Below are 23478 nucleotides of genomic sequence, written 5' to 3' on the forward strand. Positions count from 1 at the left end.
ACTTCTTAGTTGCAGCATGCATGCGGGATCTAGTTCCCCGATCGAATCGCGGGCCCCCTGCATTGGGAGCACGGAGTCTTACAGGACCGACAGGGAAGTTCCCTTTGGCGGGTTTTTAAACTAGACTTTCCAGAACGGCAGCTTCTGGGCGACCCCTACCCGTTCCCGTCCTTCGGCGCCGTCCCTCTCGCCTCTGTTCCAGGCAGCCATCTGCTTCATGCCAGGGTTACTAAAAAGAAAGAGTTTGGCAGCGGCGAAAACAGTGGAAAACCTGCGGGCGAGCGTGGAGCCGCGGTCTTCGGCCCCGCGCTTGGCTGTGGCTCCCGCCGCGGGACGGCTGCCGGGCGCCCCTGAGAAGCCCCATCTCCTGGGGCGCGGCGCCTGTCTCCCGTGGTCGGGACAAGCGCTGGCGCGTGGGCTCGCGGGCGCGGCTCCGGGCCGTGCCGTGCCTTCCTCCGCCCACCGCCCAGGCACGGGTCGGTACCGCCCTCTGCGGGACGTGCCGCGCAGGCGTCCTGAAGACGTAGCTTCCTTGGTCCTCCCGGCGCCCCGTACTGCGGTCTCCCGGCTGACACGTCTCCTGGGGGCGTGGAGGAGGCGGGGCCAGGGCGGGCCGTTGGTTCTTAAAGGGACTGGGCGCGGAGCTCGGAAGGCGGCGCCGTTCGAGGCAGCGCGGGGTGCGTGGTGCGGAGCAGGTTCGGGAGGTGAATGGGGGGTCTGGGCGGGTTTGCGAGGGGCCGAGTGGTCCGCCGGGCGCGAAGGAGAGTCTCGGGGATCTGGGCTGCGTTCTGGGCAGAGTCCCGCCAGAGCGGACCCACCCTCGCTGCTCGCAGCTCCCGCTGCCTTGGCTGGGGTGGCCAGGGTTCATTCATTCCCGGCCGAGGCACTCCTAGTTCGGCCCCCTCCGAGCCACCGCCCGAATCCTAGCCTGAGGCTCAAGTGCACTTGATAGCTCACGGCCCTGCGCCCCCTCCTCTCCATTTTACGGACTGGGAAAACTGAGGAGGCGACAGCTGACCGAGGCCACTCTGCGAGTCGGAGGGAGGCCGGCCTCACCAGCCTTCCTGCCTCCCATAGCTCCTCCGCCACCACTTTCCGGGGGCCCGCACAGTGCATGGAGCTCGGTGGGACGGGGGCGGGGGCGGCTTCAGCGTCAGGAGCAGAGTCCAGCGGGAAACAGTGGGGGCGGGGGGCGAACTGCTTGGGGAGAGGGGCGGGGCTTTGATCCTGGAGATCCAGATTCTAGCCCGGCCAGCACTAGCTTTGTGACTTAAGGCAATTACTTCACCTCTCTGACCTTAGTATCCTTTTTTGTAAAGTGCCAGTAATAACACCTGCCTCATCAGGATATTGGGGGAATTCAGGAAAATAATACAAAAGTGCCCAATACAGAGCCTGGCACGCAGCGGGCGTTCAGTCGAGCTGGATGAGCCCAGAAGAGGATTGACGCAGCTCAGAGGAAGGCGGCTGCGGGCCAGGCCGCCCGGAATGAAAGACCTCAGTGTCTGAGTTTCCTCCCCCGCCCCCCTCCTCCGCTCCACCGTCTCTGCCCGTAGAGTTTGTTCAGGGTGGTGGTGCACACCTGACAGTGGAGCCTGGGGCCAAGGCCACGTCTACACTACCCTGTTCAGTGCCACCTAGAATTAGGCGGGATCCTTAGCTCCAAGCCGGGAGTGGCATCCGCACAGGCGGAACCAGCCTGGCTGACCTGGGGTGGGGCCCACTCCAGGAGTGCAGTGCTGTAACCCCAGAGCTGGGCTCAGCCTGCCTGGCAAAAGACCCCACCCTGAGGCCGTCTGCTAGATTTCCTGCCTCCTCCCAGTTGACCTTTGTGGGAGGGAGTCAGGGGGCTGCTTACCCCAGGAGGTATTAGTCACTGAACCAAGGAGCCAGTTTATACCTAGTGATGGCAGAGGGACTGGGAAGGTCCGAGTCTGAGCAGACAGAACCCCTTCCTGGGCTCTTGGAGTCCCAATGCTGCTGCCTTGTTTCCTTCTGTCCAGAACTGTCCAGTCCCCAGACACCTCGGGGAAGGCAGTGTGGAGCCTAGGGTTCCATCTTCCCAACCCCCGGTCAGTTATGGCACTTGTGCCATCAGTCTCCCCACCTGTACCATGTGGCAGTCCTTTAAAATCACCTCATCTGACCCTCACACTACCACGTGATAGTTGGACAGTTATAAACTCCATGTTATAGAGATGGAAACTAAGGCCAAGAGAGAAGTGGTCTCCAAGGCCTAAGGCCAGAAAGTGATGGTATCCAGTCTTGGGCCAGGGCTGACTCCAGACCCACCCTATTAACTAGGACGCACCACTGCCTCCCTCTGACGCCAGAGTCCAGATCGAAGGAGGCCCTGAGCAGGCAGCCTCAGCCACCTCTGAGTCTCCGTCCTGGGCCAGGCGCGATGGCGGAGAAGGTGCTGGTAACAGGTGGGGCTGGCTACATCGGCAGCCACACCGTGCTGGAGCTGCTGGAGGCGGGCTATTCGCCGGTGGTCGTCGACAACTTCCATAACGCCATTCGTGGTGAGCAGGCGGAGGGGGCTGGGGCTCCCAGGGGGATGGAAGGGAAACCCTGCGTTCTGCCTCCAAGAGATGGGTGTCTGGCCAGTCCCTTGGGAACCCAGCACCCCATCTTCTCTGACTTTGATGGCCTCTATGTGCCCAACCAGGAGGGGGCTCCATGCCTGAGAGCTTGCGCCGGGTTCAGGAGCTGACAGGCCACTCTGTGGAGTTTGAGGAGATGGACATCTTGGACCAGGCAGCCCTACAGCGTCTTTTTAAGAAGGTGGGTGCTTGGCAGGCAGACAGGAAAGGGGCATAGCCAAGGGCCAGGCCTGTAAGCAACCTCTGACCCCAGCTTTGCAACCCTGCAGCACAGCTTCACGGCAGTCATCCACTTTGCTGGGCTCAAGGCTGTGGGCGAGTCGGTGCAGAAGCCTCTGGATTACTACCGAGTTAACCTGACGGGAACCATCCAGCTTCTGGAGGTGAGGCCTGAGGCAAGGACACAGACACTGTGAGGGCCCCTGGCCGGGTACGCAGTGCCAAACACGGTGGCAGAGCCCAAGCTGTGTCATCTTTGCTAGGTCTTTGCCTCTCAGCCTCAGTCTCCCCTTCTGTAAATGGGAGCCCATAGCTCAGCCCCACCCACTTGGGAGGTGTAAGGGGGCAGGAATAGCGTGCGAGGCAGAGGCCACTGACGCCTCCCCTCCACGGGCAGATCATGAGGGCCCACGGGGTGAAGAACCTGGTGTTTAGCAGCTCGGCCACCGTGTATGGGAACCCCCAGTACCTGCCCCTGGATGAGGCTCACCCCACAGGTGGCTGTACCAACCCCTATGGCAAGTCCAAGTTCTTCATCGAGGAAATGATCCGGGACCTGTGCCAGGCAGACAAGGTGAGGGCCCCCTTTGATTCAGCCGTGGCTCCGCTCACGGACCCCTCACAGCCCACCCCCGCGAGCCTGAGGACGGGATCCTGATCAGCCTCCACCAAGGAGGAGGCTGGGGTTCAGGAAGCAGCAGTGACTTGCACGAGGTCACAGCACTTGCAGGGAGGGCCCGATACCCTGCTCCTTTCTAGGGATAGACAACCAGCAGGGTGGGCTCTGGATTCAGCTGGGACGCGCAGCCTGCACCCCAACCCCCATCGTCTGACCTGCGTCCCACAGGCCTGGAATGCAGTGCTGCTGCGATATTTCAACCCCATAGGCGCCCACGCCTCGGGCTGCATCGGCGAGGATCCCCAGGGCATCCCCAATAACCTCATGCCCTATGTCTCCCAGGTAAGGGAGAAGGGAAAGGAAGGGGGTGGCCCTAGACTTGAGGGCTACAGCTGGTGCCAAGGTCCTGGGAAAAGCTAACCTGACCTCCACCCCAGGTGGCGATTGGACGACGGGAGGCACTAAATGTCTTTGGCAACGACTATGACACAGAGGATGGCACAGGTGAGCTCAGAACCAGGAGGAGCCAGGAGTGGGAGCCGGGAGGGAGACTGCGGTGGGACAGAGACTGTACTGCACCCAGCGCCCCACCACCTCCTCCTCTGCAGGCGTCCGGGATTACATCCATGTCGTGGATCTGGCCAAGGGCCACATCGCGGCCTTGAGGAAGCTGAAGGAGCAGTGTGGCTGCCGGGTAGGAAGAGAAGGGAGGGAGGGGAAGGAGACGGAGGCCTGGACCAATGGGGCCCAGAGGAGTAGTAAGTCCAGCCCCTGGCACGGTCCCTGTTCTCCTCTCTGGGCAGATCTACAACCTGGGCACGGGCACGGGCTATTCGGTGTTACAGATGGTCGTGGCCATGGAGAAGGCCTCGGGGAAGAAGGTAGGCTGGCAGCCCACCCTGACCCACCCCCAGCCCCTCCCACTAACCTACATGACGGGCATCCCAGCACCGCCCTGTCTCCCCAAGCCTGCCTTAGGACTTGACTCCTGAGAGCGAGACCCTGCTCTGGACCTCCGTTTCTTGAGGGCCTGGTTAGCAAGTTGGCAGATAAGGCTAGGGCCAGCTCAGCTAAGCTACAACCGCCCCCTCTCTTGCAGATCCCGTACAAGGTGGTGGCCCGGCGGGAAGGCGATGTGGCTGCCTGTTATGCCAACCCCAGCCTGGCCCTCAAGGAGCTGGGCTGGTCAGCAGCCTTAGGGCTGGATAGGATGTGTGAGTGCTAGCCCAACCCCTGACCCTGGGTGCTGGCCTGGCCCCTGAGAGAGAGTCAGGGGCTAGGAAAAGGGCCGCCGGGGGTCTGGCCCTGCCCACTCCGGGCTGTCCAAGGTGGTGCGGGCCCTGCACTCCAGCGTGGACCCTGAGCACAGACCTCGCCCCATCACAGGTGAAGATCTATGGCGCTGGCAGAAGCAGAATCCTTCAGGCTTTGGCGCGCAGGCCTGAGACCCTCACCTACCAGGGACCAGAAAAGGAAGAGAAACAACTGCCTGCTCTCCAGCCTCTGGGAGGAACCCAGGGGCCTCAGAGCCTCCCCTACCTCAGACCCCAACGGTGCCCACTCAGCCCACCAGGCATGAGGCCAAGCGCACCACTGACCAGGTATCAGGGGTCTCTATTCCACAGGGTCCAGGAACCCAGGAGGACCACCAAGAGCAAGTGGGGCGAAGCAGGGCCCTGAGACACACAGAACGCCCTCCTCCCGGGCACTAATTTATACTGCTACGAAGGAGCTTCCCAAAGTATTTAAAATAAAGTTTTCTTACACTGGAGCAGATTCTTGCACGTGATCACACTCTACCCCTTGGATAGAATCATCCAGGCCTAAGAGTTGAAGCAATTTCTTTAATTTTATCGGAATCCAGACACAACAAGAAAAACACCCAAAACTACATGGAGACAGAAGACAAGACATGACTCCTCCCCACCTCCCCCTGGCCCTAGAGTGGGGACAATGTGGGGTGAGGCAGCTGGGGGAGACCTTGAGCCTCAGTCCAGCCCTGCAGGCTCCAGGCCCGCGGGGGCGGAGGGTAATGGGGAGGCAGGGCCCAGCCCCCAAGTCAGAATGGCTGAGGGGAGGCCCCCTCGAAGGACTCCGCCCCGTCACCCACACTCCTGCGCAGGGGCAGGGAGCCCACAGCAGCAAGGGGGCCCGGGCCACAGACACATTCATGATTGAGAAGCAGCTGGAGTGGAGGCAGGAGAGACACGATTATCTGGGCAGAATCAGCTGGCGGGAGAGGGTGGGAGGTGGGGCCTGGTAGGGCCCCAGGGGCCAAACCCTGAGGTCACAGGAGGGGCCCAAAGTGGGGCTAGTGAGTGAGGTCCTGAGTGAGTGGGTCAGCGGCTGGGCCCCTTTCTCCCGCTGCCTACAGCCCCTCCAATACTGCTGCCAGGGGGGCCCCCCCCTCCAGGGAAATGGGATAAGAAAGCAGCCCACCCCCTGCGGCAGACAGCCAGGTGGCTGAAGTCAGGAAGGGAGGCCCGGCCAGGCCTTGGCCTGCCTACCCCAGAGGCCTGTGGGAAAAGGAAGGGTCCAGGAGGGTGAGAGGGGCTCGACCGGCTCAGATCCAAGATGGTGCCGCGTGTGCCAAGTCCCCCATGAGCTGGGGGACTGCGCTGGGGGCCAGCAACTGTAGTTAGACAGGAGGCAGCAGCTTCTCAAGAAACTCCTTCACAGCTGCCATCTCCTGGGGGTGGGGGGTGGGGGTATTGTGAGAGGCTCCTGGCTGGAGGGAGGAAGGAGAAGGGCGGGAGTGGGAAGCAGCCCCTCGGCACTGACCTGAGGACAGGAGCTGTGCGTGACCCCGGGGTAAGTCTTGAACTGGACCCTGGCGGGTGTGACAACGGACCGAAGCTTCTCGGCTGTCAGGGCCCCAAACCGTACGGGAACCATGGGGTCCAGCTCCCCGTGACACTGAAGGATGGTCAGGTCCTTGGCACTGCCGTTGGCTGCCTGTGGGCCAGACGGGACTCAGAGAGCAAAGCCAGTGCTTGGGCGCAATCCCCCAGCCTCAAGGAGACAGAGGGCAGGAGCGGGGTAGTGGAGACACTCACCTGGGGGAAGGCCCGGTGCAGAGGCAGCCAACAGCTCAATGCCACAATGCCAGCCAGAGGGTGGGGGCAGGTGAGGGCTGTGTAGAGGGACAGGGCTCCACCCTGGAGGAAGGAGAGAATGAGGGCTCATGAGGGCACAGCTCAACTCCCACCCCCCACCCCCCTCTCTCTCCCCTCACCTGTGAAAAGCCTCCCAGGACGATCCGATTGGCAGGGATCCCATTCTTCATCTCATGCTCGATCAAGGCCTTGACTGGGAGGAGGGGGCATGACTGGGTGGAGGGAAAGCTGCCACAGGGACCCAAGGAAGGGAGCCAAAAAGGTATTGCCAGGCACTTTCCTCGGCGGGCAGAGGGGGAGAGGGAGGATGCCGAGGAGGGGCTGGGGCCTTACTGTTCTCTGCTGCCTTCTTAATGCCAGCCTCGTCCTCTGGGGCATCTGGACTCAGCCCCATCAGGTCAAACCTGGAGGAGCAGAGGCGTTGGCAGCTCCTAGGAGACCTGGGCTGGCCCCAGGCAGCTCCCTCAAGCTCCTATTCCCCCTCTCCAAACTCACCAGGAGGGCATCACCATCTTCATGTTGAGTGTCACAGGGATCCGAGGCCTGGGGAGGGACAGCAAGAGGGGCCGTCATGCTCAGGAGGGATGAGGAAGCCACAGCAGAAAGCCCAGGTGGGGGCAGGGCAACCCCTGGGGAACCCTCCCAGCAGGCAGGGCCTGTGTTTAAGGTGTTGCCAGGCAACCTGCCACGTGGGGCTGGAGGCTGTGGCTGGGGGCATCGGCAGTAGCAATGGAGAAGCACAGCCCAGCACTCGGTGTGCGGGGTTCCAGCTCAGTCGGTGAGTACTTGGGGAAGGGGTACAGGAGGTGCTAGTTCTAGGAGTCTCAGGTCTAGGAGGCCTTGGGTCTGGGGCTGGACCCTATTCCTGAGGGTTCCACAGGAATGATGAAGGCTGAAAATGGCACTTGTGACTGCTCTGGGCCCCAGGCCCCAGGATGCAGCCGGCAGGAGAACAGGCCTGGGACCACAGGACCACCCCCCATCCTCAGCCCCTCCCCTTGCTGGGGTGACACTCACGCGTGGGGACAGATGTACTTAACGTGAGGGAGCCGGATAGTAGAGAGGGCGTCAGCCCAGCTGTGCCTGTAGGAGGGAAGAGAGAAAAGACACCGATGTGTAGAGGGAGGAAGGGAGGGCGCAGGCCGCTCCAGTCCCGCCCCCTGGGCCCTCCCCCACTTCCCCAGAAACACCCCCTCCCCAGCTCACTCACCCTGTGTCTCCAAGGCCATGTAAAAAAATAACCTGGAAAAGGATCAGAGATGGGGAATAGGGCAGTCACCGTCCTGCTATCACTCTCACTCTGTCCTCCAACTTCTGGCCACCCCTCCCTCACCCCCAAGGACCTGGAGGGGAACTGAGGTGGCAGCCAGACAGGTGATTAAGCCCCTGCCTCCCGGCTGCAGGCTGCTCGCCCTCTCCTCACTGCCACCTCTATTTTCCCCACGCCCCCTCCAGCCAGTTCCCCAGCTGGCCCCTTGGGGGCTGCGTGGGTAGCAGATGACCCTTACCGCAGCTGTTTCCCGCTCAGCTCCAGACACAGTGGCAGCATCGGTGAGCAGGGGCACAGACATGGTGTTACCACACATACACTGCAGGGCTCCACGGCTGGGGCCTGTGCACATTCGGGACAGTGGTCAAGAGCAAGGCCAGGAAGGGGAGAGAATCCTGACACAGAAGCAGAGCCTCAAACCCAGGGCCTACCCGGGCCATCAGCCCTCAGGTTCTATCCTGGGCACAAAGAAAAGCCAGGCAAGAAGTTCTGGGTCCGAGCAAGCAGGCAGGAAGTTTGCCTTCACTCCAGGGCTGAAAAGCAGGGGCAGCCACCCTAGTGGCCCTGCTTCTGGCCCCCCACACAGCCTGAGGTTGCTGGAGGTGGGCAGAGGCAGGGCTTTGGGGCCGTGGGGCAGGGGAGCCAGGGCATCCCCTGCTGCCTTCTCCCCACCTAACACTCTGTTGGCAGGTAACTGCCTCCTCTCCCTGCTCTCCAATCATCCCCCTTCTCTAGAGCCCTTGCGTCCCCTCCTTCCCAACTCCCGGCCCTACTGGGAAATGAAGGGAAGGAAAACTGCCGGGAAATATGTTTCCAACCCCTACCCTCAACCCCACACACATTTTCTCCAACTTCCCTCCCATCCAGCCCCCATCAGCCTTCTGGCTCAGCCCTTCTCAGAGCCCCTGGGAGCTGCCCATGTCCCCAGAAGGCATACAAACTCCGATCCACCACCCACCTCCTAAACAGTGCCCCCCGCCCCCCTGTATGAGGCCACCTGCTGCTGCCCACTGACTCCAAATAGGTCCCCCAGCTCGACCATGCTCTGGGACTCCCAAACGCACAAAAGAATGCCAAGCTGGCTGGCTCCTCCCGTCCTTAGCATCCTCCAAACTCCCCGGCAGCTTCTGCTACCTGCCCCTAAGTGCCGACCCTTCCTAGCAGCGCCCACCCCTCCCACCCCACCAACTGGCTTCCCCCTCCCCTCTCCCCCGAGCGCCCCTCCGCACAGTAGGATCCCTCACCTCTCACCCTGGGGTTCCTCTTCCCACACAGGAATGCACCTTTTGTCCTAAGCTGAGATTCCCTTTCTTCCCCACAGAGATACTTCCACCCTCACCCCAGGCCCCTCCTCTCAGAGTGGTGCCTTCCCCCCTGACCTGGGGTCTTCCTCGTCACAGTAGAAACTTCCACCCTGCCCTATGGTCTCCCACTCCCCACAATGGGAACTTCTGTTCTGACCGAGAGTCGCCCTCCCCACAGTGACAATTTCTATCCTGACCCCGGACCCGCCTCTGGCCACAAAGGGGCGTTCTACCTTTGACCCTGGAGAGCACCCGCCCCACAATGGGATCCTCCACTTCCGACCCCGAAGTCCCTCTCATCACACCGGGACCCCATCTTCCTCCCCCTCTCTGCCCCAAAGTCCCCCAGACCGGCCAGCGCCTCTTCGCACCTCACTCCCCACCCCCATCCCTCACAACTGCGGTTGCCCCTCCCCACTCGCCAGTACCCTCGCGGTGGGCCGATGCCCCGCCAGTGCCCTCTCCGGGCCTGCTGGCCCCGGACCACGGTACCTCCACTCCTGGGGGTTTCGAGACCTCTCGGGCGATTCTCCTCTCTCTCCCGCACAGACACACACTCTTCCCCCTCTGCCGCCCCCGCCGGAACTTCCGTTCGAGTCCCGGGAACCCAGCCATCGCGCTGCCGGAAGTAGCCTGGCCAGCGGTACGGAACCCGGAAGTGGGCGTCGGGGTTTCTTCAGATAGGAGCTGCCATGTTAGGTACGGTGGGGCCACTCCCCATAACCAAGCCACGGAGTCTCCGGCCGAATCTAGACAGTGCCTCCGTGGCTCCCACTTGCTCCCACCACCCGTGCATCTCCTGGAGGAAACCTGTCCTGAAGGAGAGGCATTCCTCACACTAGCAGAGCTTCCCACCTTCCCATCCATTTATGGTCTTGGGTTTCCACCACTGGCCCTCACGTCCTGTTCCAGGGTCATGGATAAAGTCATACACTCAGCTGAAAAGACACTTTGAGACCATCTAGTCTTCCAACCTTACTTTAAAGATGAGGAAACTGAGGCTCAGGGGAGGGAAGTAAACAGCAACCTCAGGATTACACTGTGATGCTGCCCCTGCACCTGCTTCCTGAGCTGTAAAACGGTGACAATAACCACCCAGCTTACTTCACAGCTTTGCTGTTAGGCTCAAATGAGGCCGTGTGGAAATGCTCTATACAGTGTAAAATCACAGCGTTGAGGACATAATGACTCTAAAAAGGACCTGGGAGAAAAGAACACTGGCATCAGCAGTGTCCGAGACAACTGGTCAGGAATCGGAGGTGTTGTCTTAGCTCTGCCCTCAGCAAGCAATACCACACAGACAGTGCACAAAATACCACCATCAGCGAGCTCCAGTTAACAAAGAGGGTTTCATTTGGTCACCGAGTCACCCTTTGCTCCTTGCAGCATCGGAAAAAGTGGAATGGGGCTCAGGGTCCACATAAAGGCTGGAAGGGGAGGCAAACTGGGTTTGCAGGACCATGTCCCTGACAGGGCCTGTGGGCATCTGCACACAGGAAATGAGTCATCCCTCAGCAGCTTAGGACTCATTTGCCCAGCTTAGTGTACACTAGGTTTTTTTGAACTGAAAGAAAACAGTATATCTGGAAGCTCAACAAAGCACTTTTTCCCAGGTTAAGAGGCAGTTTGGTCTTAAGTGCTCAGCCCGTCACAGAGCAGGAAAACTTTGGGTCCAGAGGACCAGAGCAGGCCAAGGATCCAGGGTTGGAAAAGGGGTGAATGGATGAGGACAACACAGTTGCTCCCACTCCCAGAATCCCTGCTGGGTCTGCTTGTGGAAGAATAAACAATTCCTCCTGCACCCCAATCACCTAAGACACTGTGGCACTTTGAGCAAATTCTTCAGAGTGAAGCTCAAATTCAGAGGCCTTGTCTCAGAGGCTACCGGTTATTAGTGCTAGTGGGATTAATGGTTAGTCTGCTCTAACACTTCTAACTTTATTTTCCCCCTACTCCAAATTAAAACATAGCCCTTCTTTATCTCCAAATGACCCAACTGAAATAAATAGGCTGTGGCGGAGGAGTGAGTAGGACCCTTGGTGCGTCGAGAATTGTATTTGCATTCTGGTTGATTTCAGGCTGCATTTTTAGAAATTGAGGCTCGGGCAAGGCTTGGTGGTGGCAGGCTTTCCCCAGGATAAGCTGGAGAAACAGGCTAGCAACGGTGTGGGCCAATCCCTCAGAGGCATTCTCTCAACAGGATTAAATTCCACACTAATTTCCATTATCAAGTGTTTCTATTTTCTGCAAAGGAGAGAATACTGACCACTTTAAATCCCCTCTTTTAGGATACTTAAATTCTGTCCAATTGCCGTACTGACTTTCAAATCTTAAGTCCAACTTCTCGGGTCTACCTTCAGACCTTAGGGGCTGCTCACTTCACTTTCCTCACCATCATTTCTTCTGATGAGCTCCAGAATCTGTTCTCCCTTGTTTTTGTAAACATCACAACTTACTTCCTTACCTAAGAAATGGAATAGAAGGTTTTTAACCTCACCTTCTTCTTTACAAAATGTGGGTGGGTGGGTGTAGGAGCGTTTTTAGCCTACTGTACAGAATTAAACCTGACCTTTCCTGGAGATACTGATCTAGTGTCGATTTAATTGTGGCACTTATCATCTACCTGGTCCCAAACAACAACAGATTTCAAAGTTTCATACAGTTCTCAGTAAAGGTTTCATGAGTACTACCAAGAACTCAAAAGAATATACAAACATTAAGTCTGGCAAGGATTTATTAGGAAGCTTATTAGTCACAGTGAATAAAAATCCATGAAGAGAAGAACTGAGATCTCCAAATTGGCAACTGGGCTTACAACACTAGTTAGAAGCTAATAAATATTAAGGATGTCCCAAGAGGAATCTTATCTAAGTCCCAATCTTACCCTGACCAGGATCCCAACAAACACAGAAACGATGCCCATGCTCTCCTCAGACTGCTTACCTGGTTAGCAGGAAAAAAGAACTTCTTCTCAAGCTATTACGCATTATCAGGAGATTCTTGCTCTTCTAACTATAACCATGGGACACTAGCGCACAACAGACAACTCCAAGCTGGGCAGCTTGACAAGAATGGTGAAAGGTGACAGGGAGAAGGAGCACGCAGGGACAAGGACTTCTAGCTCGACACCCTCCTGGTGGTTAATACGAACACAATGCTGAGGCTTCACAAAGTTTACTGCAGCCCAGGAGGAGTCTCCATTTAAAAAAAACAAGTCACACAAAAATCCTGCCACAAAGCATCAAGACACTTGGGATCCTGTGGCCACATTAACTGGGAAGGCAGGCATTATCCATGACTGCCAGGTGCTGACCACCCCAAGACCCAACTTCCGCAGGGCCCCAGAGAACCACGATTGTCCCTCGGCACCCACACGACCCTTCCCGGGGGTGTGGTGTCTTCCGTAGGTCAGGTTTCTGCAGCAAGCCCCAAAGACAAAGCTTGGCAGAGGCTGTGGCAGCCAACTCTCTCTGGAGCCCCATCTCTCTCTGTCTTTCCCAACAGCATGTCGTACATCTTCACTGACACAACGCCTCTGTGGGAGCCTTGGCCAGCCCTTAGGAAATAAAGTGTGTCTGTGGGGTAACCTGATGGACCCTGTGGTCAGCTGGGTTGGCCGATGCTTCATAATTGCAGATGGTCACCTCATGTCGGCGAAGCTGCAAGAAAATTGAGAGGCTGGGTCAGCTGGCCATTGCCTAGACCACTCAACGGAGTGGTCCTTATTCAGGCTCATTTCTAGAAGTCATCATCTAATCTATTCCCCGTTCTGATACTTTTTATCCTGAGAAGCCTGGGTAAGATCGAATCAATGATTCACCCCATCACTTAGAAGATCCATTCCTCTACTATAATGGAGGCACCATGAGAAGAAGACCTTGTCTATCTTGTTTATCACCCTATCTCTGGTGCCCAGAACAAGAAAGGTTACCAACAATGTTAAATGAAGGAAAGAATTTTAAGGTGAAAAACTGCATTGATATCAACTGTATTATTTCAACCCCCTTAAAATTCCTATAGCCTGTCAAATGAGACAGACAGTTTACAGTGATGAAACCGAGAAAAACTAGACTGGGAGCAATCAATGTCTCACTTGCTCTTTTTCCTTTCCTTCAAGCTCCTACCACCACAGCATGCAGATATACAAACATATGTACATATATTAGAGGGGCAATAATACTTCCAACCCCATCTTACCTCAGTCCATTCTCCTCTCAGGCCAATATAAAAGACCTTTGTGGTATCAGCTCCAAAGTTTTTTGAAATATGAATTGAGAGATGATAGACATTTGAAAAACGAGAAATTCTAGAGGATGAAAGAGCGGAGAGAGAAGACAACAATTAAGAGTTCAGTGAGAAGCTCACTACCCATGTCAAAAAAGTCAATTCCAGCTCCATCTTGTGGTAAAACCCAGGCAAATGTCAGAGAACAATCTTGGGGTCTTACGTCTCATTCTTCTCCTTTGGGCAAGCAATGAATACAGTGAACATTTACTGAACATCTGCCAGATCTTGTCCAAGGCAATAGGGACAGAAAAATGAATCAACACTGCCCCTGCCCGCAAGGAACAGGAATGAGAAATGCTGTGCGACCACGCAGGGATCTGAAAGCAAGTTCAGTAGGAAAATGAGAGAGGTAAGGTGGTCACATGTAACTTGGCTGCTGTAAGCCCACTATGCAAAGAGGAATTCTGAAAACATCTTTCCTAAGACCATACTAGGAGCTCATTCAAATCTGTCAATTGCTTCCAGGTTAACAAGTCTGTGGCTTGCACTGAACCTCTGCCAAAATCTGACCAAGCCTAGGATCAGGGCTCTCCACTGTTTTAACTTGTTTCTGATGCTAAGGAAGCAGGAGATGGGCCAAAAACAATTGCAAGCCCACTAAATGCTAATGCACAGATGCTCACTGCAAGTGAGGGAGCGCCTGCCATTCTCAGAAGCCAAAGAGTGGAAGAGAGGCCCAGTGCTTACTTTGTAGCATACTCTAGTTCTCCTGTAAGATCCCGGTTCAGACTAAAGGTCTGATCTGGCTCCCTGTCTGTATCATCAAAGCTCATCTGTGGAATGTTCTTGTACCTGAGAAAGGAAAGGGGAGAAAAATCAAGAAATGTGCATCATCACATTTTTCAGGTTCTCAGAACTTCCTACTGACTCCTCAACTGCCCTCGGTTCTATCAACAGGAGATCAAATTTTGGAAATGGCATTTTACTGGCATTTATACACAAATATCTTTAATCCAACAAGAGCTGAGAACTGCAACATAAGCCAGTGGCATCTTTGAGTGGGTTAAGAGCGCATGAGAAGCAATACACAAAGCGATAGCTCAAACTGGGTCACATGCAGCAAATGCGTGGAGAAAATAAGCAACTCAGCACATTCAGACCAAGCTGAGGATGTTAAATAAAACAGCTTACTCATGGGGCAAAAATACTTTGGCAGAAACATCTTAAACACAGTTAAGAGATAAGATCAGGTAACCCAACACTCAAGCATTTTTCTGTGTTCAAAATTACCCTATATACAGAGTCATCTTACAAGTCTTAAAAAAATACAACTTGGGGATTTCCATTTTGAAGAAAGCACAAAAGGCCGCCAACTCACAATGGGCTTTGGAAAGTTAAGTAAAACTGCTAGTGAAGAAACAAATTTTCAAAGACATATCTAAGAACCAGCAGTCTCCTCTGTAACTCACAAATGCTAAAGGACTGGGCCACACATACCCCCAATCTCCAGTGTCTTATTAACACACCCACGTGGGAGGGGCCTAGATATTAGCTGCAGCAAAATGCAGGTAACATTTGGAAAGCAAATGTTTGCTTCAAAGTGTTTCTAAGAATGATGCACAGAATAATAATAGTGAACATTTATAAGCAGCATTATGAGAGGCAGTGTAGCACTGTGGTTAAAAGCAGTGTCTCTGGAGCCAGACTTCCTAGGTTTAAAGTCTGGTTCTGTCACTGACCAGCTGTGTAATTTTGGGCAAGTGATTTAATCTGTCTCTTAGTTCATCATCTGTAAAATGGGGATAGTGATAGTACATATCCCATACGGTTGATGTGGATATTAAACTGAATCAATTCTAAGAGACACACTTGTTAAAAAATTTTACTATGGAAAATTTCAAACATACATAAGAGTAAAGAGAAAAATATAATGAATCTCCACATACTTATTACTGAGCTTCAATATTCAAGATGCCAATTTTGCCTATCACCCCCATTTTGTTTGCGCTTGATATTCTGAAGCAATCTCAAACGTATCATTTCATTCATAAATATGTCCGTATATATCTCTACAAAGTAAGGACTTCGTAAAAAAAATATGATACCATTTTACAATGAACAACTTAACAATTAGCAATAATTCTTTAATATCATCTAACACCTAGTTTGTGTTCCAATTTCACTGATTTAAGGTCTCAAGTTAACTTTTCTGAATGTATCAGTGACATGTCATAGTTGAACAGATACTGCTTTTTTCTTTATCAACGGTACATAAAATAATGGTGCATTTTATAATCAATGACATCTTAGATTTGATAAAGTGCAAAGTGCTTAGAACTGAGGGCTCTATAAGCATTTGCACCTGCCTTTCCAAAACCAGGCACATACTATGGAATTCCCTGGCGGTCCAGTGGTTAGGACTCTGCTCTTTCACTGTTGAGGGCCCAGGTTCAATCCCTGTTCGGGGAACTAAGATCCCACAAGCTGTGCAGCGCAGCCAACCCCCCCACCCAAAACCAACCAACGAACAAAACAAAACGGGGCACATACTACATTCCAGATTTATTCTAAGCTCTTTACATGTTATAGCTCATTTCTCTCCACAATCTTAAGAGGTTCAGACTATTACTGCCATTTTACATATGGAAACATTGGGATACAGAGAAGTATCGCCCAAGTCATGCAGCTAGCAAGCGGTACAGCCAGAATTTGAACCCGACTATTTACCCCAGAGCCCCCTCTTAACTACAACACAACATGGATGTCTAGTCTTGTCCAGTCAATCCATCTCACAAGTAAACGAGTCCCAGAAAGCATCACCTCAAACGTACTTTGTTTCCTTACAATGATTAAATATGTGGATTTGCTTTCAAATTCATGTTTCTAACATTCAAAAATAGTGTCCATTTCTTAAATCTCTCATTTAAATTGATCAATTTTTCAGAAGAACTTTTTATGTAAAGTTCTTCTGATATTTGCTTCTGCAGCCCTCAGAAAGCAGTGTCCCCTCCTCTAGAAAGGCTACGCTGGAATAAGGCAACTTGTCAGAAAGACAGTACTAGCTCTAGTATGAACAGATTCCATGTTACAAGGAGTATATAGAACTTTGCTAACTAAAGGCCATGTAAACTCAGATGGACTGCTTCCATCTCAACAAAACACACAGAAAGATTGTAATTGTCTGAAACAGCAAGGGAAGATGTTGAAGCTAACCCCAAAGTAGACTCCTTAAAGATCATTTGAGATCTGCAGCTGGGTTATTAAGAAAACTGCAAAGTCATCAACAGTTGGCATTTATAGGACGCCAATGGTGCCACAGCAAATACTTTGAAGAGAGACAAGCTGTTGGCGCTAAAGATACTTAATCTAAAAATGTCGTTAATTCAGGAAGAGACAGATAAGTGTATTTCAATGCAGAACAAACATAAGACTTTTTTTTAAGAGGGGGAGGAGATATTTAACCCAGTAAAAAGAAAAAATTAGACTATTCTGGAATAAAGTGCTACCAGAGAAAAGAGAAAAAGGGATAGGAGCTTCTTGAGGGCCTAGACCCTTGCCACTTACAGTCTCATCTCAGAGGGGTGTGAGTCATCATCTTCTCCCATTATAATGATACCTTTGAGCTTGACATTGCCTGTAAATCTGCCAGAATGCAAAAAAGAGGGTTGTCAACCTGGGGTTCAATCTCTGCTGAGCTGTGTGACCCTGGGCAAGGCCCTTCCCCTTACTGGGCTTCAGTTTACTCATGTGTCAGACTTGTGCTAGGTAATTTCTAAGATCATGTCTGCCTCTGGTATTCTTTGGTTCTAAAAAATTTACCTTGACTTCTCAGTTATCTTTTAACAAATACATCTTTTTTGCACCAAGAAAGCTACTCACACCCACCTCAGTAATTTACCCCATTTCCAGAAACAGAGGTGTGCTCTTGACACAACCATGGAATGAATCCTGGTAAGGCAAATGGGTACAGCCTCTTTAGCCTGAGGCAAGCACCAAAGAAATACTTACGGAATATTAAACAGAAGCTCTTCATCTGCATCACTTTCAACAAACTGGAGGGGAGAAGGAGGAGAGAGGAGAAAGCAACAAATATTTGCTGAGCGCCTACGATTTTAGGCATCTTCCACCCTGCTTTACAGCTGGAGTGCAATGCAGATAGTCAACCGCCCTCAGTCTTCCAGCACTTATTAACTTCCTGCACCAACTAGCCTCCTGAAATTGTGTGCAGAGATCTGTGCCTATGCGGTCCACAGCTTTCAAATGGCTCTACGCCCCACAATGGTAAATACTCTAGATAGGATAACGTGCTTCATCTCCCTAGGCTGGTCTTCGGTCTTCATCAGGTGATAAGTAATCAGGCAACCACTAGGACCAGTGGCCAAACGGTAGGGAAAACGCCCTGATGGGTCATCCTCCCTCACTACCCCCCGCAGCCCTGGAACTGAACGTTGGCCGTGTAAAGCAAAGCGCCCTTTCCCGTCTCTGGGCCTCGGCTCCTCTACCTACAAAATGGGGAGATTCGACCCTGTTCGCCTCTCAAAGGGGTGTCAGGAGACGGGCACGGGAAAGCGCTTGGCAATCGGGCTGTGGTTATTTTTAACTTCAGAAATGAGACTGACAGAACAGACGGGCGGCCTCAGGCCCCGCGCGGGTCCCCGCCCGCCCACCCAGGCCCCCGAAGGCCCACCTTGGAGCGGTCGGTCCGCTCCTCCCACGGCTTGAAGACGCCGCGGCCGCTGCCCTCGCGGCTCTCGTTGAGACACTGCAGCCGCTCCAGGTCGATGCGCAGGTACAGGCCGTAGGCCAGGCCGCGCTGCTCGGGAGGCTCCTCACGTTCGGCAGCGCAGCGACAGCCGCCCCCGCCGTGACTGTGGCCATGCGACATGGCGACGCCACCGCCCGCGCTCCCCGTGCCCTGCCGCCGCCACCCGCTGCTCGCTCGTTTCGCTCCGGCCGCCAAGCGCGCCGCGACCGCCGCGTCGTAAAAGGCGCCCCTGTGCGGCGCAAGCGCGTGGGGAGAAGAGGGCGGGGCTCGGAAAGGGTCGACGTTTGCTAAGGCGCTTCCGGGGGCCGGGAAATTAAGATTGGCTCTTTCAGTCCTGGAGACGGATGCTATTGTAGTCCCAGCTTCACAGATGGGGAAACTGAAAAGCAGAGATTAAACTGGTGTTCCGAGTTTAAACAGAGATTAAACTGGTGTTCCGGGCTGCGTTTCGAATCCTCCTCCTCCTTAGGCTAAAGTCTGTTCTCTTTTCGTTTACCACCAACTTTTTTTTTTTTTTTTGAGGTACGCGGGCCTCTCACTGTTGTGGCCTCTCCCGTTGCGGAGCACAGGCTCCGGATGCGCAGACTCAGCGGCCATGGCTCACGGGCCCAGCCACTCCGCGGCATGTGGGATCCTCCCGGACCGGGGCACGAACCCGTGTCCCCTGCATCGGCAGGCGGACTCTCAACCAGTGCGCCACCAGGGAAGCCCACCACCAACGTTCTTTGGGAGCTGGTGGCGCAGTGATAAGGCCCTGAAGAGTAGGGAGCACAACGTTATCACTGCCGCCCATGTGCACGCTTAGGCGCTTAGAGCTCACAAACCCACTTTCATAACCACTTTCTTCTGAGTGGGCTTAGTGGTCGAGACCACAGGATTTATGGACAGCTGAATCTGGAGACAAGTCCTGGGTCTGTTATTGACTGTGTGACACCCTGAATAAGTCATGTTCCCCATCCTGAGACTTTTTGTTCCTCGTCTGTAAAGTGGGAATGGTAATATCTGTTTCATAGGATCACAGTGGGTATTAAATGAAATGATGCTCTTCAAGAACTCGGCGTAGTGGCTGACACATGGTAAGAATTCAATAGTTGAGTCAGATCTTGGTTGAAATCCAAGCACTGCCACTTACTAGCTTTGTGGCCTTGGGCAAGTGATTTAACCTCTCTGAGTCTCAGTTTACCCTCTGTAAAATAAAAGGATTGGACTAGATGACCTTTAAGTCCCCTCCCCATGTGATGTTTCAGAGCAGTTCTTTCAAACAGCTGGTTGTGACCCATTGATATGTTTTAAAATCCATTTAGAGGATTGTGACCGGCATTAAAAAATTAAATAGAATAAAATAGAAAATTCAGAATGTATTACACATTTTAGTCTCCACTTATGGAACTTTTGTTTCAGCTTCTTGTATACTCAAGTGCAATTTAAAATGTTTTTCATCTTTTGGGTTGCGATCAAGAGTGGAAAGCCACTATTTAGAGTTGAAATGATTCTGGTTTCGGGGTAGAATGCGTTCTTACTTCTTGGTGGAGACGGGGAGAGATAGGAAGTTGAGAGAGTTAAGAGATACTTTGGATAGCCCCTACCCTTCACTCTGGCTCTGAAGTATCCAGACCAGACTGGGGGCTGCAAACGAAAATAAACATCTGCTCAAGTTCCATTCAGAAATATTTTGATGTCCTAGTTCAATTCTTTGTGAAGCAGGCAAGCTTGGTTCTGGTTCAGCTAGCTCAATGTTATGACTTATTCCTGCCTTCATGTTACAGTTTCAGGGAAGGGGACTGGCAAGTGCTAAACGCTTAGCGAATATTTGTTTGGTAGAATGATACACTCAGTAGCCTTTCTTTGGGAAGACTGTATCCCACTGCAGGACTAACCCAGGCCTTCTACTCACTTTTGGCTTCTTTCCTATCATTCGCATCATTGTCATCCTTTAGTGGTTTATCGAGCAGTGTGTGCCAGACATGGTGCTAAGCACATTATGTAGTTCGTGTAGTTCATCTCAGTTATTTGTCACATGATCTTTGAGAGATAGGGAGTGTTACCCAATATTATCCCCAATTTGAAGGTGAGGAAAATTGAGGCTGAAAGAGGTAAATTAACTTGCCCAAGATCAGATAAGTTTGGGAAATTACTAGGTTTTGAGCCTAGTTTGTTTTCCTGAAACAAAAAGGTATACATGAAGTAAATATGTTGTATCGATTAGCTTATACCATGTAACAAATCACTCCAAAACTTAAAATCTTTAAACAACAGCATTTAGTATTTCTCATGCTTCCGTAGATCACCTGGTCAGTTCTTTTCTGGGCAAGTTGGGTAGGCTGATTAGTTTGGAATAGCCTCACTCACAAGTCTTGTTGATATGGACTGTCAGCTGAGGTGATGGCGACAAGTCTCCTGCAGACTACCAGAACTCAGACACATTGTTGCAGTTGCTGAGTTCCAGGAGCACAGGAGGGAAGACCCAATTGCACAAGCACCTGTTAACCATCAACCTCTATCATTTTTGTGAATGTCCCGTCAGCCAAAACGAGTTTCATTGGCCAAATCCAAATTCAAGGGTGGAGAGACAGACTTCACCTTTTAATTGGAAGAACTACAAAATACTGTGGCTCCCTGCTCTTCCCCCCGCAATAGACCCATACTGGTTACCTTTTGTTGTGTAACAAATTACTCCCAAATTTATCCGCTTAAAACAACAGTCAGCATTCATCTCACAATTTCCGCAAGTCAAGAATTTAGGAGGGGCTTTGCTGGAGGGCTGGAGGGTTCTGTCTTCGCTCTCTCATGAACCTCAAGTCTTCTGAAAGCTTGATGGAGCTGGACAATCCACTTCCAAGATGGTGCTCTCGTATGGCTGGCAAGTTGGTGCAGGCTGTTGGCACGAGGCCTCACCATATAGACCGCTCCGTAGGACTGCTTGAGTGTCCTAGTGACATGGTGGCTGGCTTTCGCCAGAGCAAGTGATCAAACAGAGCAAAGTAGAAACCACAATGTCTTTTATGGCCTAGCCGTAGAAATCACATACTGTTGATTCTAAAATATTGCACGGTTCCATAGGTCAGCCATATTCAGTGTGAGAGGGAACAACATAAGGGTGTGAATACCAAGAGGTAGAACTCATTAGAGGCCCCCTTGGAGGTGGCTACCACACCGCCATACATATTAAGTGACCACTGAAAATGTCTTTAAATTTCTCTTGTATTTAATTGGTAATTTGGATGAGGATAGAATCTCTCAGAATTCTGAAGCTATTGCTCTGTTGTCTTCTAGCTTTGAGAAATACAATGCCATTCTGACTCCTGATTCTTTGTGTGGGTTTCCCTCATTCCATTTCTGGAAGCTTTTAAGATCTTCTTTTGGTCCCTAGTGTTCTGAAATGCAGTGCTGTGGCTCTTTTGTCATTCATTGTGCTGGATACCTGACGGACCTTTTCAATTTAGAGACCCTAGAACAGAACGTGAGCATACAGGTTAAGACACCTGCACGCCTGTGCACAAGGCCCCTTGCAGGGACACATTTTAGGGGTAAGAGAAGAGGGGTGGGGCTCGGGCCCCGTTCTCTCCCATTCCACCACCTTCTAGTGCAGAGCTCCAAAGGCTCAGAAATCTGAAGGTGGCCTCCAGGTCACTGCGAAGGTTCTTTTGTCCAGGTAGCAGAATATTCTAGCTGTATTTCTTGTTTGTTTGTTTTTGGCCAGGCTGTGCGGCTTACAGGATCTTAGTTCCCCCACCAGGGATCAAACCCGGGCCCATAGCAGTGAAAGCACAGAGTCCTAACCACTGGGCAACCAGGGAATTGCCTAGGCTGTATTTTATTTAACTGTTCGTTAGCTCCATTTATAACTTTTTAAGTACACCACCATTTGTACTCTTGCCTCAATCCCGCAAATACGGAGTATGGCCTGCTGGGCAAGTTGCTTAGCCTCTCTAAGCCTCAGACTTGTCATATATAAAATGGGAATACTAAGAGTACCTACTCTGTAGGGTTTTATTATGAGGGCGATATGAATAATGTATGAGAAAGGTTTGGAACAACATCTGGTGGGTTGGAAAAGGGTAGATAGTGTCCATTACTTAGTGTCAGCTCAGCATCCCCGTCTGGTTCAGTGGGAAATTGCAATTGCTAAGGGGGTTGGATTTGGAAGAAACCAGCTCTTGCAAGGTAGCCTGGCTCTGATTTGCGGATAATGCCTTTTGCCTCTCCTTACTCTGTCTCTTCCCTTGCACTCCTATGTTGCAGGGATGTCTGAGGACAAATGGGAATTCTCACCGACTTCTAAGATTACCCTGGGGCAGGTAGGAAAAGCTTCCGATTTTTTCTTTCTCCTACTCCCAGGTTCATCTGCAAACATTTCTGTAGCAAAAGGACTGCTGAATTTGTATCCACCTTCCCTCCTCTCCTGTCTCAGTTAAGCTGGGAGAAATGAACTATTTTTCTGTCACTTTCGAATGTTTCCTTGTGGCAAACTGAGAGTATTGTACTAATAATAGCTAATAACCATATGGCACTAATAATGTGCCACACACTGTCCCAAGAGCTTTACTTATATTGTTTTCTAATCTTCGTAATTATAGGTGTCCTATTATTTTCATTTTATAGGTGAGGAAACTGGGGCACAGAGAAGCTAAGTAACTTGCCCATGGACACACAGCTGGTTAGTAGTGGAACCAGGATTTGAAGCCAGGCAGTGGGCCTCCAGAGGCTGTGCTGAGGCTAACCACACTGAACCACCTCCAAATATTAATTAACATTTATTAAGTACTTACTCTGGTGCAAAGCTGAGACCCCAGAGCTCAGGCTGTTAACCACCATGTTATGCTGCATGTACCAGGTAGGTTACATTGGACAAATCATTTTCCTCAGAGCTTCAGTTATAACAAAAACCCTTTACTGGGCTTCCCTGGTGGCGCAGTCGTTGGGGGTCTGCCTGCCTATGCAAGGGACACGGGTTCGAGCCCTGGTCTGGGAGGATCCCGCATGCCGCGGAGCAGCTGGGCCCGTGAGCTACAACTACTGAGCCTGCGCATCTGGAGTTGTGCTCCGCAATGGGAGAGGCTGCGACAGTGAGAGGCCCGCGCACCGCGATGAAGAGTGGCCCCCGCTCACCACAACTAGAGAAAGCCCACGCACAGAAAAGAAGACCCAGCACAGCCAAAATTAAATAAATAAATAAATGAAATTTAAAAAAACCCTTTACTAAATGCCCATTCCATGTTGGGTACTTCACCTAATTCATCACTGACGTCCTGGCTGACATGTCTTGAGCTCTTTTTATGTTCCAGGCACGATTTTAAGCACTTTACATGTTTAACTCATTAAATCATCATATGATAGCTCCACAAGGTTGGT

The 23478-nt window shown here is 52.3% G+C and overlaps 3 protein-coding genes across 10 annotated transcripts; 1 reads left to right on the forward strand and 2 right to left on the reverse strand.

Annotated features, from left to right (window-relative positions):
- Positions 1-603: 603 nt before the first annotated feature.
- Positions 604-5204, forward strand: GALE (UDP-galactose-4-epimerase). Of its 5 annotated transcripts, XM_030874965.2 has the most exons (11): positions 639-704; positions 2305-2525; positions 2672-2787; positions 2876-2989; positions 3223-3399; positions 3673-3786; positions 3882-3948; positions 4053-4138; positions 4248-4325; positions 4544-4658; positions 4831-5031. In XM_030874965.2, exons 2-11 carry the CDS (start codon positions 2405-2407, stop codon positions 4887-4889), a joined length of 1047 nt encoding a protein of 348 aa, XP_030730825.1. In that variant the 5' UTR covers positions 639-704; positions 2305-2404; the 3' UTR covers positions 4890-5031. The 5 variants fall into 5 exon arrangements, with proteins under 5 accessions (XP_060145047.1, XP_030730825.1, XP_060145044.1 ...); XM_060289064.1 differs by lacking the exon at positions 4544-4658 and having other exon boundaries at positions 604-677; positions 4831-5204; XM_060289061.1 differs by lacking the exon at positions 4544-4658 and having other exon boundaries at positions 4831-5204.
- Positions 5205-5268: 64 nt separating this feature from the next.
- Positions 5269-10130, reverse strand: LYPLA2 (lysophospholipase 2). Of its 3 annotated transcripts, none has more exons than XM_060309616.2 (10): positions 9563-10114; positions 8069-8172; positions 7771-7802; positions 7578-7643; positions 7056-7103; positions 6894-6964; positions 6680-6753; positions 6501-6602; positions 6226-6399; positions 5269-6133 (listed from the first exon to the last, which is right to left on the reverse strand). In XM_060309616.2, the coding sequence occupies exons 1-10, from the start codon at positions 9999-10001 to the stop codon at positions 6083-6085; spliced, it is 1161 nt and encodes a 386-aa protein (XP_060165599.1). In that variant the 5' UTR covers positions 10002-10114; the 3' UTR covers positions 5269-6082. The 3 variants fall into 3 exon arrangements, with proteins under 3 accessions (XP_060165599.1, XP_030730925.1, XP_060165609.1); XM_030875065.3 differs by having other exon boundaries at positions 9627-10107; XM_060309626.2 differs by lacking the exon at positions 7771-7802 and having other exon boundaries at positions 9627-10130.
- A 1724-nt stretch (positions 10131-11854) lies between these two features.
- Positions 11855-18362, reverse strand: PITHD1 (PITH domain containing 1). Of its 2 annotated transcripts, XM_030875071.3 has the most exons (6): positions 18049-18358; positions 17370-17413; positions 16926-17003; positions 14109-14213; positions 13332-13440; positions 11855-12793 (listed from the first exon to the last, which is right to left on the reverse strand). In XM_030875071.3, the coding sequence occupies exons 1-6, from the start codon at positions 18244-18246 to the stop codon at positions 12692-12694; spliced, it is 636 nt and encodes a 211-aa protein (XP_030730931.1). In that variant the 5' UTR covers positions 18247-18358; the 3' UTR covers positions 11855-12691. The 2 variants fall into 2 exon arrangements, with proteins under 2 accessions (XP_030730931.1, XP_060165620.1); XM_060309637.2 differs by lacking the exon at positions 16926-17003 and having other exon boundaries at positions 18049-18362.
- Positions 18363-23478: the final 5116 nt, after the last annotated feature.

Source organism: Globicephala melas, chromosome 1, assembly GCF_963455315.2.
Source record: "Globicephala melas chromosome 1, mGloMel1.2, whole genome shotgun sequence".
Classification (NCBI taxonomy): Eukaryota; Metazoa; Chordata; class Mammalia; order Artiodactyla; family Delphinidae; genus Globicephala; species Globicephala melas.